This window comes from Salminus brasiliensis, chromosome 14 (genome assembly GCF_030463535.1).
Source record: "Salminus brasiliensis chromosome 14, fSalBra1.hap2, whole genome shotgun sequence".
NCBI classification, from domain to species: domain Eukaryota; kingdom Metazoa; phylum Chordata; class Actinopteri; order Characiformes; family Bryconidae; genus Salminus; species Salminus brasiliensis.
Genome location: NC_132891.1, coordinates 36,930,910 through 36,948,065, shown reverse-complemented (window position 1 = coordinate 36,948,065; position 17,156 = coordinate 36,930,910). Strand labels below are relative to the sequence as shown.

The following is a 17,156-nucleotide window of genomic DNA, read 5'->3' as shown; positions in this document are numbered from 1 at the left end:
TGAGACAAGTTTCTGCTGGTCCAGTCCCACATCTGGACTCTCTGTAAGCCCCTCACAGCCTTTCTTCTACTACTACTTCTTCTCCTCTGCTGGGGGGGGAGCGGGCAGAGCAGGCTGTTCTGGTTGGACCACCTCAGAGAAGACCACCCCGGTGGAGACGGTGATTTTGGTCTCCAGTTTGGTGACACGTCTCTTCAGCCGGCTCTGGACAGCCTCATGCTGAGCCAGCAGGCGGGCGAAGCGGGTCTGGAGGTCCTCCAGAACCGTCCCGATTCTGACCACCTTCTCCTCCATGTCCTTGGGGTCGGGACCCTGCTTCGCCACCTCCAGGTCCAGCAGGTTGTCCTGCAGGGAGGAAAACAAATGAACAAATCAGTCAACAACTGCACAAACTGTCCTGATCACTTATTTTTGGTCCAGATTGATCTGATTATATATGAATCCTGCCTCAGCTCTAACCCATTCAGCTCTAGCCACACCCATTCAGCTCTAGCCACACCCATTCAGCTCTAGCCACACCCATACAGTCTTCAGCACCTTAGCTCCACCCTTTCATCTCTTCCCCACCCCTTCAGCATTCAGAAGTTAAGCCCCAAAGGCCGTACCTTCATGAGGATCTGACGCCCCTTTTCCTCCAGCATGGCCTTGGCCTCTGGATACTCCGTCAGCGCCTCCATCAGGTCATCCTTGGACAGGCAGAACAGGTCTGAGTAACCGATACTGCGGATGTTGGCGGTCCTGCGGTTTCCGGCCCTGCTGCCTTTGATATTGAGGATGCTGATTTCTCCGAAGTAGCTGCCGTCGCTCAGGACCACAAACTGCGTGATCCCGTCGTCAGCGACCACGGCCAGCTTGCCCTCCTTAATGATGTACATCTCTCTTCCAATGTCGCCTTTCTTGCAGATGTAGTCTCCGGGGCTGTAGACCTGCGGCTGCAGCTTCAGCACCAGCTCCACCAGCAGTCCTGCCTCGCAGTCCGCGAAGATCCGCACCTTCTTCAGCGTGTCCAGGTGAACGTTGATGGCGATCTCCGCCCTCAGCTTGTCTGGCAGGTACTTCAGCACCTCCCGCTCGTCCACCTGAAGCAGAAAAAGATTTACACCTGCTTTTAATACCAATACTAACACAGAATGCTGTATTCACTATACAGCTCCCCCAAAGGGTGGGGCAATCCCCCTAGAGGAGGGCAAAGGACAGCATGTGTACCCTTGTCCGAGGACCCGGTTTCTGCTACTCACCGCCTTCTTGTTGGTCCACAGGTAGTCGAACCACTTGATGACGCGTTTCTCCAGGTCCTTGGTGACCTTGCGGAAGCTCATGTACTGCTTGATGGCGTCGATGCGGGCCTGGAAGTCGGCCCGGGCCGCGTTCATGTTGGTGATCATGGAGCCCACGTTACCGACGATGGTGGCAAAGATCAGCACGCCAACCAGGAAATCGGTGACCACAAAGAAGTACTCTGAGTCCTTCTCAGGGGGCGGAGTCTCGCCGATGGTGGTGAGGGTGAGGGTGGACCAGTACATGCTGTAGGCATACTTCCTGATAAGGCGGCCGAACTCAGGGTCCGTTGGGTCCGGGTAGACAAACCGGTCGCTCCCGAAGCCGATGGCCTTGGAGACGGAGTAGTACAGGCAGGCGTTCCAGTGGATGATGATGACGATGTACATCACCAGGTTGGAGATACGGAAAACATTGGGGAAGTTGGTCCTGGTCTCCGTGCGCTGGAAGAACTCGAAGAGCCGGTTGACCCGGAACAGTTTGTTCATCCGAATCTCTGGATACTTCAATCCAACGACTAAGTACAGGAGGTCAGTCGGGATCATGGAGACGAGGTCCAGCTTGAACTGAATACTGTCCATGTAGCGCGCCCGGAGCTTCTTTTCATCTTTCACCAACAGACCCTGCTCCAGATACCCTACACACACACACACACACACACACATGCACACACACACACACGCACACACACACACACGCACACACACACAACACACACACACACACAGATACAGTTAGCTAGTGGGTGTGGTTTTTCTAATATATGCACTTTGACCCTAGGCAATTGACCCTAGTAAATTCCACACCTGTATCTTAAGACTGATGTTTATAAATGAGCTCTGTTCTGATTGGCTCTGCAGTATGAGTGGGTGGGGCTAAACTTTGGTAGATTAAACTGTGCTAGAGGGGGAGATATATAAACAGGTACTAATGAACTGAATAATTAGTATTGTAAATATCTGAACTGAATAATGAACTGAATAAATAATATTAGATATTATTCAGATACTCATAGTAGACACTGTTGAACAATTCACAGTATATACGGAATAATGGAAACGATTAGTCAATTGATCAGATCAGTGATCAGACACTGATCACAAGTCCAGCACTCACCTGTCCGAGTCCTGAAGACCATGTCTGCCACATAAACCAGGTCTGACACAAAGTCCATAATAAACCAGTACATTAAATAATCGTGCTGCAGCTCCTCGAAACACGCTCTGCAGGACAGAGAACAACCTGTCAGCTCCAGGACCAAAGCTGCTGAAGGCCGAGCATTCAGCTGTGATTACTGCATTATGCACACCAGTCTTTTTCTTTGGACGATGGGGGTGGGGGAGTGGGGGGGTTGTAAATGATCAGACAGCGCCCCCTACCTGGCTATGATGAGTACCCAGTTGTACATGACAGGACAGGTGATGACAAACAGCCAGTTATAGTACATGTTACCCGCAGGGTCAATCACCACGATCTCCTTCAGCCTGACCAGTCAGAGAGAGAGAGAGAGAGAGAGAGAGAGAGAGAGAGAGAGAGAGAGAGAGAGAGAGAGAGTGAAACGAGCACCCTCGGCATAACTGTACACATAGCTCCTCCATAACCTCACACACTCTCCCTCTACTGGGTACAGTATACCCAGTACACACAGTATGTTCATAGTAGATACAGAATAATTCATAGTGGATACTGAATGATTCATAGTGGATACTGAATGATTCATAGTGGATACTGAATGATTTATAGTGGATACTGAATGATTCATAGTGGATACTGAATGATTCATAGTGGATACTGAATGATTTATAGTGGATACTGAATGATTTATAGTGGATACTGAATGATTCATAGTGGATACTGAACAATTCATAGTGGATACTGAATGATTCATAGTAGATAATGAATAATTCATAGTGGATACTGAATAATGTATAGTGGATACTGAATTGTGGATAGTGGATACTGAATTGTGGATAGTAAGTATAATAATAATAATAAGAATATTCCAACATACTCTTCTTTTTTGGCTTTCTCCTCTTTCTCCTTCTTCTCCTTCTCCTCTTTCTCCTTCTTCTCCTTCTCCTCCTTCTCTTTCTTCTCCTTCTCCTCTTGCTCCTTCTTCTCCTTCTCCTTCTTTTCCTTCTTGTCTTTCTTTTCCTTTTTCCTGCAGTGGGAGAGGGAGGGCAGGTAAATGACTGCTGTGGAGGAGAATAATGACAGGGACGGTGTGTGACGTGTTGGTGATGATGATGATGATGATGGTAATGATAATGATGAGCACTTACTCCTTTTTCTCTTTCTTTTCCTTCTTCTCCTTCTTCTTCTTCTCCTTCTCCTTTTTCTCCTCCCTGTAAAAAACTGTCATTTCAGTGTGGGCGTGTCCACATCATAAGCCCCGCCCCTTCCCACCCACTTTACTCTGTTCAGAAGTACAGTTTTACATTCCCACACACTCACTCCTAACCATACCCCCACCAAGTGTAGCAGTGATTGCAGAACCCTAGCAGCCACCTGTGATGCCATAGCAACCACCTAGTATGTCTGTAGTGGCATCCTGGTATACTGTATGAACTGCTAAGCAACACAGAACTGACCACTTCTAACAATCACTTGTTTTGCTCATGTCGTGTGTGTGTAGCAGTGTGTGTGTGTGTGTGTGTGTGTGTGTGTGTGTGTGTATAGCTGTTTATTACTCACTCCTCATTGTTGTTGCTGTTGTTGACATTGAACAGAGCACCACAGCACTGCTGGTTCCTTCAATCAAACAAACACATCATCTTCATCATCATCTGTATCTTCATCAGCATCACTATAACCACCTTTTTTAAATTACTGATCAATTACTGAAATCCAGCAATCAATCACAAATTCAGTTTTCAATGTTACATCATAAACAACTGCCCTCTGCAGGCTCCGCCCACTCCACACCCCAGTGTATATCACAGGTCCTACATTCTGAGTCTCTACAGTCTCCCACTAGCCCGGACTCTAAAGCATCTAACGACTGATCAGTAAGAGTAAGAGGCCTGCTCCTGCTGTACAACCCATAATGCACTGCTCACGTTATCTCCTCTGTGCTGCCAATGGTAACCTCGTCCCCCTCCAAGAGGATCTTGGGAGGGACGAGGGGTGTGACCCGCGAGGACATGGCCACCTGTCAATCAAAAACACACATGCAGGTAAATTTAGATAATTCTGGACCTACAGACGAGTTTATATACACATCTATACAATCACATCTATACAGTGTGTGTTTAAAGTGTCTGTATGTGATTCCACACTTCTAAAGATGGATAATTTAGGTCCAGAAAGTAAAATAAAACAGAATTTTGTGACAACGGCCAGGTAGTTGTCACAGAATATAACACAAATATATAATCATATAATCATATAATCATTTAATAATATATAATGAATATATAATAATATATGTCAACAAATTTACATGCTGTATATCCACCTACTCAGCCTATAGCAGTAAGTTAGCCCCACCTAAAGTTAGCCCCACCTTAGTTTGAAGTTGGACTTCTTTTTGAATGAGGCCTAATACAGGGCAGCCAGATACATTAGTCTTAAAGGCACAGTAACAGAAACAGCATGTTTAATTTGTAAGGTTGGAAAATGGTTATGTAAGGATGAATTAATACAGAATTAGGGCTGTTTTTGGTTTATAAACACATTCAAACATTATAATTAGACATCAGGGAACAAAATCTAATAAGAGACAAAAAAGCATATGGGCCCTTTAATGCAACATTTAACGTGTTAGCTATTCTGAAGCTGAAATACAGATATTGGATATAAAAGCTTTTGAACGTGTGTTTATGAAGAAAAGCAGACAGTTTACACTGAAATCAGATGAATTTAGGTGTGTTAGGAGTGTAAATTCTTCTGTAAGTTGGTCAGGCTATCTGAACACTCACATCATAACACAGTTCAAGAGTTCGCTGTAGTGTTTTACACACTATTGGTACATGTGAATATGTATGTAAGTATGAATATGTCAAATATGTAAGTGAAGCCTAAATGACCGGACCGCAGTGGAACTAAAGAGCTGGAACAGGTTCAGTATTAACCTGCTGAAGAGAGAAGAAGGTCAGAAGGAGCAGAGCCACTCACCTGAAGCTTAATCCACTGCCCGCTATACACCTGTCTGCAGGTCCGCCATCACACTTATACATCCATACAGGAGCACCAGGACTGGCACAAACTCATCCTCACTCACACACACTCCTACACACACGTACACACTCCTACACACACTCCTGGTAAAGTGAAGAGTGTTAAAAAGGGTTAACTGTGCTGAGGCTTCCTGGCTAGCAGCATGGCCTGCCTGAGACTGACAGAGGATTTCACAGAGGAACAGCGGGATCGGGGATTACACAGGATGGAAATGACACCAGTAACGCTAACACACACACACACGCACACACACACACTCTCTCTTGTCCTGAATATGGCCAGCTGAGAGAGAGAGAGTGAGAGACAGGGGGGTATAAATCATACCTCAGTAAGAGAACATGACCATTCAACTCATAGTGAAATATTAAAGTGCAGCTCCACCACATATGTAAAATTCCATGCCTGAATGAGTCTGAGATGAGCTCAGTCAGAGGGGGAGACTGCAGAGAAACTCACCCACTCTGATTTCTTTACAGTGGTGGGGAATGGACACAAGATAAGGGTATCTAGAACAGAGTGTTTGACCTTTATGTCTTAAAGCAGATAATGTGGAGAAAAGTCAGTGGATTTCCCGAGCGCACAGCAGTGTCCCGAACCAAACGCCACCATGTGCCCGTATTTGTAGCCCAACTGGGAGCCAGAAAGTTCTGTCCATGGGTTCCATGTTGGCCCCACATATGGATGCCTACTAGGGGGAGCTGTAAGGATGGGACCCATTTGGGAAGCCCAGTAAACATCAACAGAACAGATGTAGTCATGTCTCAGATAATCAGGAACGTCTGATTTCACTAATCAGTGAAAGAGAGGTGGATCAACACAGCACTTCACATCAGGAGTGCTAATGCTAACAGTGTTTCTGTTTGGGCTATTGGAGCTCTAGCCTGGTTTTCCTCTGTGATTCCATCATGCACAAGTGTGAGTGTGAGTGTGTGTGTGTGTGAGTGTGTGTGTGTGTGTTTGTGTACTCAGCTGTTCACCTTGACCACACCGCTGTAGGAACAGTGAGGATTACTGGCTCGCTAGTCCAGCTTTGGGTACATTTGCCATGTCAGCGATCTGCACTGATCACCCGTAAGCCTATTAAACCTGCAGGGCTGCAGTTAACTCAGTACCACACACACACACACACACGCACACACACACACACAGACACACAAACTAACGTAGCATGATTACCTCAGTGAACTCCACAGTATCTTTTACATATAAACTGCACACTTATCTAGATAATGTGTCCACAAACATTTGGACGTATAGGATAGCGTCTGCATAGCACCGAATGTGGCTGCGTCCCAAATCAAATGCTAAACATGCCCACGTGGGGTCTGTATAGGTAGCCCAACTGGGAACCAGAAGGTTTTGTCTATTGGTTCCATGTTGGCCCCACATTTGGATGCCTACCAGGGTCACTGATGGGAACAGGACGGGTTAAACATGGGGTTGTACACTGGACATGGGGCCTAGATGTGATCCACTTTAGATTAGGGTGAGCTGTAATGATGGAACCCGTTTAGGAAGCCCAGTTACAACACAAGTACAAACCCACCCAGAGCCCATGCACACCTGGAACCCACCTCGCCCACGTTCCACCCGTGTGAGCCGCACATTGCAGTGGTTTGAGACACAGTTTATCACTGTTATGTTTCCTGTTTAAAATACAGACTGTATAAAATCCAAGACCACAGGAAGCAGGAGTGCATTGTGTCTTATTTATTGAAATCATCAACAGCAGGTAGACATTAGACATCAGGTCATGACTGTGAGATCAGTAAAGAGTGTGTTTCAGGATAGGCTGATGTTTAGTGTGGTTTAGATATGTGTAGGAGCTGTAGTTTAACTCAGGAACTCAGGAACTCCAACAGAGACGAGGCTCTTTCTATTCTACCTGCCCAGAATCAGGTGTTCTGTTTAGGGCAGTGGATTCTCCATATTGCCCTTTAGCTCCAGATTACTGCTGGAGATGCTGGACTTAGGAGAGGCGATGATGGGAGCTTTGAGTCCAGCCAGTCCAGGTGAAAAGAGGACAGGTATGCCCCACCCCTCCGCACCTACAGCCAACCCAGGAAGCCACAGACCATTGTCCAACATCACACTCGCTCCTGGATGCAGCCCAAAGCTTACAGGAACACCTCCTGATCTTCCCCCAAAACCTGTCGCCACACCTGGGCCACTAGGGTTAAAAACTCCACCCATATCCACACCCGGTTGAAGAGCTATCACTGTATTCAGGTCTGTGTGCACACCAGGCTGTATATTAACACCTGGAAGAAAGCCTCCAGCCACACCTGGGCCTGGTGGCACACCTGGAACAGGTATTACACTAAGTCTTGCTGTTCCTCCTGGACTAATATTGGAATCTTGTACCACACTTGGGCTTACTACCACACCTGGTCCAGGTACAACCTCTGGAGCTAGGGCAAGTGAAACATCTTGACTTGGTAACACACCTGAGCATGCTACAACATCTGGTCCAGGTATGACACCAGGTCCTATCCCAAGAGAAATATCTGGACTTACTACCACACCTGGTGCATGTATGATACCTGGTCCTAGACCAGGTGAAATTTCTGGACCGTGTACCACACCTGGGTTTACTACCACACCTGGTGCAGGTATGATACCTGGTCCTAGACCAGGTGAAATTTCTGGACTGTGTACCACACCTGTGTTTACTACCACACCTGGTCCAGGTATGATACTTGGTCCTAGACCAGGTGAAATTTCTGGACTGTGTACCACACCTGGGTTTACTACCACACCTGGTCCAGGTATGATACTTGGTCCTAGACCAGGTGAAATTTCTGGACCATGTACCACACCTGGGTTTACTACCACACCTGGTCCAGGCTCGACACCTGGGCTTAGACCAGGTGAAATTTCTGGACTGTGTACCACACCTGGGCTTGCTACTACACTTGGGTTTACTACCACACCTGGTCCAGGCTCGACACCTGGACCTAGACCAGGTGAAATATCCAGACCTTCCGCAACACCTACACTTACTACCACACCTGGTAGGACACCTGGACCTTCCACCACCCCGTGCACAACACCAGGACCAGATGCTTCTGGTGGAGGTATTAACGCAGTGTCTGGTTGCAGGTCAGGGATGGATGGTCTTGTAGGTATAGCAGTAGGGCTCGGAGTTGGTGGAGGCTCTTCAGGCTCCTCCTCCTCCTCCTCCTCCATCTCGTTCTCATCGGAGCCAGCAGGAGGGGTTCTCGGCTGTGCAGCCGCGGGGAAGTACTGAGGGAACATTGCTGCGAGGTCTGGCTGAAGACAGACAGAGAAACAGCTCAGTTTAAATCTCTAAACTCAGGTCTACATTCAGATCATCTGTTCAGCTGGTGTCTGGGCTAAGGAAACCAGGGAAGGAGGTGATGCTCACCAGTGTGTGGAGGTCAGGGACGAGTGGAGGCAACTGAGGAAGAGGAGTATCTGTTATTTACTGTTATAGACATGTTATACACAAATAAACAAACAAATAAACCAATGGTACCTGGGGGTGGGAGGGAGGGGCTGCAGCACCAGGGTTTCTCTGTGGACTCACCTGGAACACATAAGCATCTTCACTGAGCATCAGTTCACACCTGGACACACCTGTTTACTCACGGATTGAATTGCTCACCACTGTGTCCTGCTGGGGGGGTCCTGCAGGAGGTCTGTAATTCATCAGCTGTCAATCAAACCATTAAAATCCAGTATTAAAATAAAATAGAATTCAGAAATGAATCATTTTTATTAGAATCTCTGTAAACATGTCCATCACAGCACTTCAGCTCCTACAACCTGCCCGTCCCTAATCATCACCTGATCACCTGACCTCACCTGATGATGTAGAGCTCCATAGTACCTGTGTAACTGCATCAGAACCTGCAGAACATTCACATTTCAATTTATCAGAATGCAGAGAACCCGGGGAACATTGCAGAACATCTGTACAGTAAACACCTGGCCGCTGTTGATCCTTTGGAGCAGCATGAAGAGCTCACCTCGTTACTGCCACTGTCAGCAATCTACAAACACACCGGACACACTGACATCAGACGAGCAGTCGGGTTCACAGTCTGCACAGATCTCATCAACTCAGCTCTGATCAAACCACACGCTGTACAAAAAACACATACCGGATACGCCTCCAACCCCACCAGCACACAGAACAGCAGAACCACCACCTCCATCCTGAGAGAGAGAGAGAGAGAGAGAGAGAGAGTAGTAGATGTGTGCTAAATGTACAGACAGACAGACAATCTGATAGCTAATCAGGGAGAATGATAGACAGGTATGTAGACACACTGACAGACAGATAGACAGACAAACAGTACATTTGGAGTAATGATGTGACAATATTAAGAAGTTAAGAAGATATTCTGAAAAAAGAACTGTAAATAAAGTGTAAATAAACAGTAAATAAGTCTTATATAATAATAGACAGTAAATAAGTCATATACAATAATAAACAGTAAATAAGTCATATATAATAATAGACAGTAAATAAGTCATATATAATAATAATAAACAGTAAATAAGTCTTATATAATAATAGACAGTAAATAAGTCATATACAATAATAAACAGTAAATAAGTCATATATAATAATAGACAGTAAATAAGTCATATATAATAATAATAAACAGTAAATAAGTCATATATAATAATAGACAGTAAATAAGTCATATATAATAATAATAAACAGTATAGTAAGAAGCAGTACTCACATTAGCTGTTAACGTGCTCCCATTGATTCCAGTAAAGTTCTGATTCGTTAGTGAAGTCTGTCCGTTCATCTTCAGAACCGGCTGAAGGCCACGATTTAAACACTTCCACCAGCGCCTCTCAGCCAATCAGGGCTCCGTCCTGTAGACGTAGTGCATCACCTTTCAGACTGCATCACCTGTTCTCATTAACTGCCCCCGCTCACACTCACACACACAGCTGTGGTCTGAAGGCAGGTAGAGTGTGTTAAATTGGCCCTAACTGCCTCCTGACCACCTGATGGGCCTGGCTGGGATGAGGGGTGAGGTCAGTGCCTCAGCTGCAGCTGCAGACACCCCGCGCACTCCTGCGGCTTTCTGAGCCACGTACGAACAGGCAGTGTGTTTAATACAGCTGTGGTTCAGACACTCACAGAGAGACAGATCTCAACAAGCCAGCCTCGTCTGATGTGTTCAGTCTGATCCCACCGCAGGTGATGATCGGCGACGGCGTTTGTGTTCTTCAGATTTTAAAATGAAATAATCAGCATGAAATGAAGCTTTACGGCCTGCAGTGCAGTCAGAGGCTCTGTGAGTGTTCCCCTCAGCTTATATACCGGTACTACTCAAACTATTTTGCTTTTGTTTTGTTTGGGTCACAAATGTCCATTTTAATCAAGTAAACACACGCATATGATTATGCTACATATGGGATTGTTCACTCTGGCATTTAGGCCTTATCTTCAGATAAGGCCTAAATGCCAGAGTGAACAATCCCATATGTAGCATAATTCCAGAACTCACAGAACTCACACTAGTCACTCACACTAGTCACAGTAGTTCTAGATACAGACTACTGCTCTAGAGTGCACAAGAGTTCTGGGATCCATACTTCAGTTCTAGAATTCACACTGCAGTTCTAGTGTCCACAGTGCAGTTCACGGCTGCTCTAGAACCGATTCTGCAGTTCTGTATACATGTGATTGAAATTGTGATTAATTTCAGGTGTAGGGTCTGGTGCTCTGGTGGTATTGCTGTTTGTGTTCTGTTCTTATGACGGTACTCTGGGCTCCAGCAGTACTGTTCTGATTGTTCTCCTGCAGGGATTAACATCTCTCTGGTTGGTTTTGGCTCGGTTCTTCATCCTGGCAGCTCCAAGATCTAAGATATAGAAGTGAGGAAAGGCCTGTGTTTAAGCCACCCAGCAGAACACTGCTGATCACATCAGCAGCAAAACAGCACACACCCCTGCTTAATTACAGCTTAATCAGATACAGCATCTAAACCTTACCACTGCTCAGGAGCCACTCGCTCAGAAGCTGTGCTGACACCCAGCTGCATGCGTTTGCTAGATCGGACCACTCTGCCTGACTGGGTCACATCTGTGTACGAGAGCCGAATCTGTCTAACCTGCACCCTTAACTGACCACGGTTCACCTGGTTAGCTCCCTACTCCACAACACACTGTATACAAAGGTAAAGGATAAAGGTGCACGTATTCGTCACTGTACAGTGTGGACTGTACAGCGAAATGTGTCCTCCGCATTTAACCCATCTGGTAGTGAACACACACTCACACACGTGTTAGGGGCAGTGAGTACACACACACACCCAGAGCGGTGGGCAGCCAACTCCAGCGCCCGGGGAGCAGAGAGGGTAAAGGGCCTTGCTCAAGGGCCCAACAGTGGCAGCTTGCCGAGCCCGGGAATCGAACCCACAACCCTGTTATCGATATCCCGGCGCTCTAACCGCTGAGCCACCACTGCCCTGTCACACGATACAGTACACGATTTGAACAAAAGTATTGGGACACCCACCGATTCCCCCTACAGGAGCTTTTTGACGTCCCATTCTAACCCCACAGGCTGTATTAATCTGGAGCTGGTCCCTCTCTGCAGCTCTACCAGCAGCAGCAGGTCTGGAGCTCTGCTGCAGTTACTGAGTCAGTTGGAGGCTTTTCTGCACTCTGCTCTGAGCTCAGCACTCGGCCCTGACCCCGCTCTGTAACTTTACGTGGTCTGACAGACACTCGGTGGCTGAGCTGCTCTCTGTGAGCTGTTCCTCCTAAACTCTTCCACTGTTCAATAATAACACCACCCACAGCTGATGGAGGAAGATCTAGGAGGGAGGAGATTTCACCAGCTGACTTGTTGTTGTTGGTGCAGCGGTGTCTCCTATTACATACAGAACCACGCTGGAGTTCAGTGAGCTCTTCAGAACCTCCCGTTCTTTCACTGATGTGTGTGGCAATGGGAGTGAATCAGACACCTGAATTCAATGATTAGAACATTCATTCTGCTCCCTACATAGTGCCAAACAGGACCAGGACCAGGAGCACGTTGGGCAGATCCAGATTCATAAACTTTATTGTTGTAAACACAGTTTCATTACGCACATGAGGTTTAACACAGAGAACCTTGACTTATCTAGTACAGAGTATTAAATACAAACTAGAACAGGTGTTACGCTCGGAACAGTGTCTGCTGGATCATCATCATCATCCTCATCATCTCAGTGGTGTGAGGACGTTGCTATCAGCAGCTTTACTGCACAGATTCAATTATAATAACTTATTTATTCAGTATAAACACAATACTGCTCACTGCCTGAGTATTACACTGTCTGTGTGTGTGTGTGTGTGTGTGTGTGTGGGGGGGGGGGTCACAGTGTGGGGCCGTTAGCCTGTAAGTTAGCTCTCTTGCCCTTCTGAGCGCAGGGGTTAGCAGTGCCCACTGACACCCCCCCACTACGCCCTGCGCTGCCACCTGCGTTGGCCCCAGCTGAATGCTGTTGCACTCCTGCAGATTGTCTTTCAGTAACACTAGGGGGCGCTCTGCCCAGGGGGGCGGGGGTCTCCTGTAGTCCAGCAGGGGGCGTAGGGGAGGGTGTGAGGTTCTGAAGGTGACCCAGGTTGGGGTCAATGTTAGTGTTGGGGTCAGTGTTGGGGTCGGGACCTCCCTGCCCCCCCTCCGCTATCCCCATGTTGGGAATCTCAGCGCTGACCGGCAGCAGGTAGATCACCTGAGAGAGACAGAGAGAGATTAGGGAGAGTGGGTCAGTGCATGTATGTGTGTGTGTGTGTGTGTGTGTGTGTGTGTGTGTGTGTGTGTGTGTGTTTTTGTTTTACCTGAGCTGCGTCTCCCTCCTCTGAACTCACTGAATTGGACTAAAAGACAAAGGATAGAACTGTATTATAGATATTGTGTAGTACTGTACTATAAAGGCAGTGTGATGTAATAGTCTATAGAGGTAGTGTATAGTACTGTACTATAAAGGCAGTGTGATGTAATGGTCTATAGAGGTAGTGTATAGTACTGTACTATAAAGGCAGTGTGATGTAGTGGTCTATAGAGGTAGTGTATAGTACTGTACTATAAAGGCAGTGTGATCTAAAGGTCTATAAAGGTTGTGTATAGTACTGTACTATAAAGGCAGTGTGATGTAGTGGTCTATAGAGGTAGTGTATAGTACTGTACTATAAAGGCAGTGTGAAATGGTATTTTAGTAACACTCACCAGCAGACCTGGTCGAATAACTGACACCACCTACAACACACACACACAGTGAGTAATTTAAGCACACACACACATGCACATACACACACGCATGCACACACACAAATCTCTTTGAAAGTGAAGTGTGGGTGGACCTGTGTCTGTCCACCGGCTCCTCCAGCTGGGGTCACCAGAGAGGGGAAGAGCGTCTGACCAGTCTGCAAAACATCACACACACACACACACACACACACACACACATTGATCACCTTTCATATAATTACTATCATGTATTATGTTTTTGGCCACTGTGGAGTCTACTTACAGGCTGGATGTGTGGAGTGTGTGTGTGGTGTGTATGTGTAATGTGTGTGTAGTGTGTAGCTTGAGTGTATACACACCACTGAAGGCTGCAGGGGTACTACAGGGAGGGAGTTCCACATGGGAAACACCTACACACATAGCAAACACACACACACTGTTGAACACTATTGCTTACATAGAGATACTTATATATATATATAATACATACGGAACATACCTGTCCTTGAGGCAATGCGGCCTCAGGTGCGAGAGACAGTGTGTGTGCGTCTGGTGATGGGTTAGTCGGTGTGTGTGGCTGCAGGTACGGACTGTTCACACTCTCTGCCTCCGTTGGGTTCTCACTCTTCACCTGCAGAAGCAGCAGAACATTACTGGTAATCCCGCAGTTCACCCTCTGCAGTGTTCTGTCATTGCTGCTGCTGTGAGGTCAGACAAGCTCTACAGAACACTACCGTAGCTGTGTGTGATCAGCCACACACACTCTGACACTGACCTGGTGCTGCGGCTGTGTGGGGGTGTTTGTTTGTGCCGACTGAGGTGTTGGGTTGGGGTTCCTCAGTGTGTTCCACTGGGCCGTGTTCAATGGTATCAGAACCACCTGTGGCCCGTAGGCGCTCATAACCGTGACTGGCATCAGGACGGTGTTTCCCGGGGCAGCGGGTGAAGGAGGCGGGGCCAGCTAGGGGGGGTGGGATTCAGAGTTTGAATTGAGTTTGAGCAGAGTAACACCTGGGTGGTCCTGTTTCTACTCATGAACAACTTTAATGGTGATACTGCACTATTAGCTTCCTGCACAGTGATAATTATTAACTTCCTGCACTGTAATAATATAACGCTCATACAGATCAACTGGCTCCTGATTAAAGAGGGACTGATGTGATACTCACAGGAAAGCCTTCAGACAGCCCCAGCACACACAACAGCAGGACAGCCAACCGTGCCATCTTTATTACTCTGCAGAACATGGATCCCATTAGTGACACGACTGCACTGTACTTCACTGCACTATACAGTACTACTGTGATGTACAATACTACTGTACTATACAATACTACTGTGCTACACAATACTACTGTACTATACAATACTACTGTGCTACACAATACTGCTGTACTATACAATACTGCTGTACTGTACAATACTGCTGTATTGTACAATACTACTGTACTATACAATACTGCTGTACTGTACAATACTACTGTACTATATAATACTACTGTACTACACAATACTACTGTAATGTACAATACTGCTGTACTACACAATACTACTGTAATGTACAATACTACTGTACTATACAATACTGCTGTACTGTACAATACTACTGTACTATATAATACTACTGTACTACACAATACTACTGTAATGTACAATACTGATGTACTATACAATACTGCTGTACTGTACAATACTACTGTAATGTACAATACTACTGTACTACACAATACTACTGTACTATATAATACTGCTGTACTACACAATACTACTGTAATGTACAATACTACTGTACTACACAATACTACTGTACTATATAATACTACTGTACTACACAATACTACTGTAATGTACAATACTACTGTACTACACAATACTACTGTACTATATAATACTACTGTACTACACAATACTACTGTACTATATAATACTGCTGTACTATATAATACTGCACTATACAGAACAATCCGTTAGTGCTGTCCTATAACATACAGAGAGTTTACCCCAGCAGAGAGATGTATGGAGGTGAGGGTTTACCTGTGAGCAGATCTTCAGTCCAGCCTGCAGGTGCTCAGGTAAAGTCTGAGGTGTGAAAGGCTGTGGGACAGTTTATAAAGGCTGCCCAGGTACACTGCCCGAGACGGCCATCACGTCTGTCTGACTGAGAGGGAGACATTTTCTCACCGGGAGAGATTAGAGGAGACTCTGAGTCACTGCAGAGGAAGCTCAGGATCATCTCTGAGAAACCTGAAATTATCTTTCTTTTAGTGTGAACAAACTGACCTGTTCATCAGACGCCACACACTCACCCAGTTCTCAATTCAACTACAGACACCGGCTCCTTAAAGCCACAGTTTAGCCAAAACACAGTCCAACATCCCCTTTCCCCCAGTTCCCCAGAGGTGTTCGGTCCAACAGTGTCTGGACCCCTGAAACAGCACTCAGATTTCAGACTGGCCACCATTGTTTGCCAGCATACTTTAGTCACGTTCTAGATAACAGTGGACTCGTGGTCATTCAGCATCAGACATCACATGAGCAAGTCTGTTAGAGATTGCTGAACATCTCCACGCAGTTTGAGGAGAGTGTGTGATCATTTAGACGTGCAGTTAGCAGCACCATGCTAACTGATGCTGTCTGTTAGCTACATTAGCTTACGAAAAAACCTCATGTGTCCTGACTGAACGACAAGGCCTGTTAACATCTAGTGTTTAAGGGTGAAAAGGTTTCATTGTTTGAGGGGTTTTACTCTATGTTTTAACTCTGATCTGCTACTATGAGCTCCTAGTCCTGTTATCATATCGTGAGCCATTCTAGCCGAGCCGTGCCACAGCGATGGTTACCACACAGATACGATAGCACTGCGATCGCTGTGAATAGTTTTCATGGTGTATTTGGGTCTAGGGCTGTGCGATATTGGAAAAAAACTGACATTATATTGTAATATATTATTAAAAAACATAAATACATCCATTTTCAGTGGGCAGTGGTGGCTCAGCGGTTAGAGCGCCGGGATATTGATAACAGGGTTGTGGGTTCGATTCCCGGGCTCGGCAAGCTGCCACTGTTGGGCCCTTGAGCAAGGCCCTTTACCCTCTCTGCTCCCCGGGCGCTGGAGTTGGCTGCCCACAGTCTGGGTGGTTAGCACACTCTCCTTCACTCAGGTGGTACTGCCGGTCCGGAGTGTGTTTAATCAGGGAAATCTGGAGCAGCAGCTGTAGGAAACCTTCTCATGTCTAATTCAACTGGACGATGTTTTGAGGGGTTCTGTTAAAATGCGTGAGAGATGGCGAGTGTTGTGTGAATGTGAGAGCTGGCAGCCCTGCTGATCGACTGTGTTTAGGGTGAAAGGAGGGAAAATGGAGTTTTGGCTGAACTATTGCCTTAAAATTCACTGTTTTAGTAACACACACACACACACACACACACACACTCACAGCCTGTATTCCAGTCACTGCAGCACAGCCCGTAC

The 17,156-nt window shown here is 46.4% G+C and overlaps 1 protein-coding gene across 1 annotated transcript; it reads right to left on the bottom strand.

Moving 5' to 3' along the window:
* Nucleotides 1-72: 72 nt before the first annotated feature.
* Nucleotides 73-4,423, bottom strand: cnga1b (cyclic nucleotide gated channel subunit alpha 1b). Its single transcript, XM_072696890.1, has 9 exons — nucleotides 4,338-4,423; nucleotides 3,973-4,029; nucleotides 3,561-3,623; nucleotides 3,290-3,439; nucleotides 2,658-2,762; nucleotides 2,395-2,501; nucleotides 1,239-1,915; nucleotides 606-1,079; nucleotides 73-345 (listed from the first exon to the last, which is right to left on the bottom strand). The coding sequence occupies exons 1-9, from the start codon at nucleotides 4,421-4,423 to the stop codon at nucleotides 73-75; spliced, it is 1,992 nt and encodes a 663-aa protein (XP_072552991.1).
* Nucleotides 4,424-17,156: the final 12,733 nt, after the last annotated feature.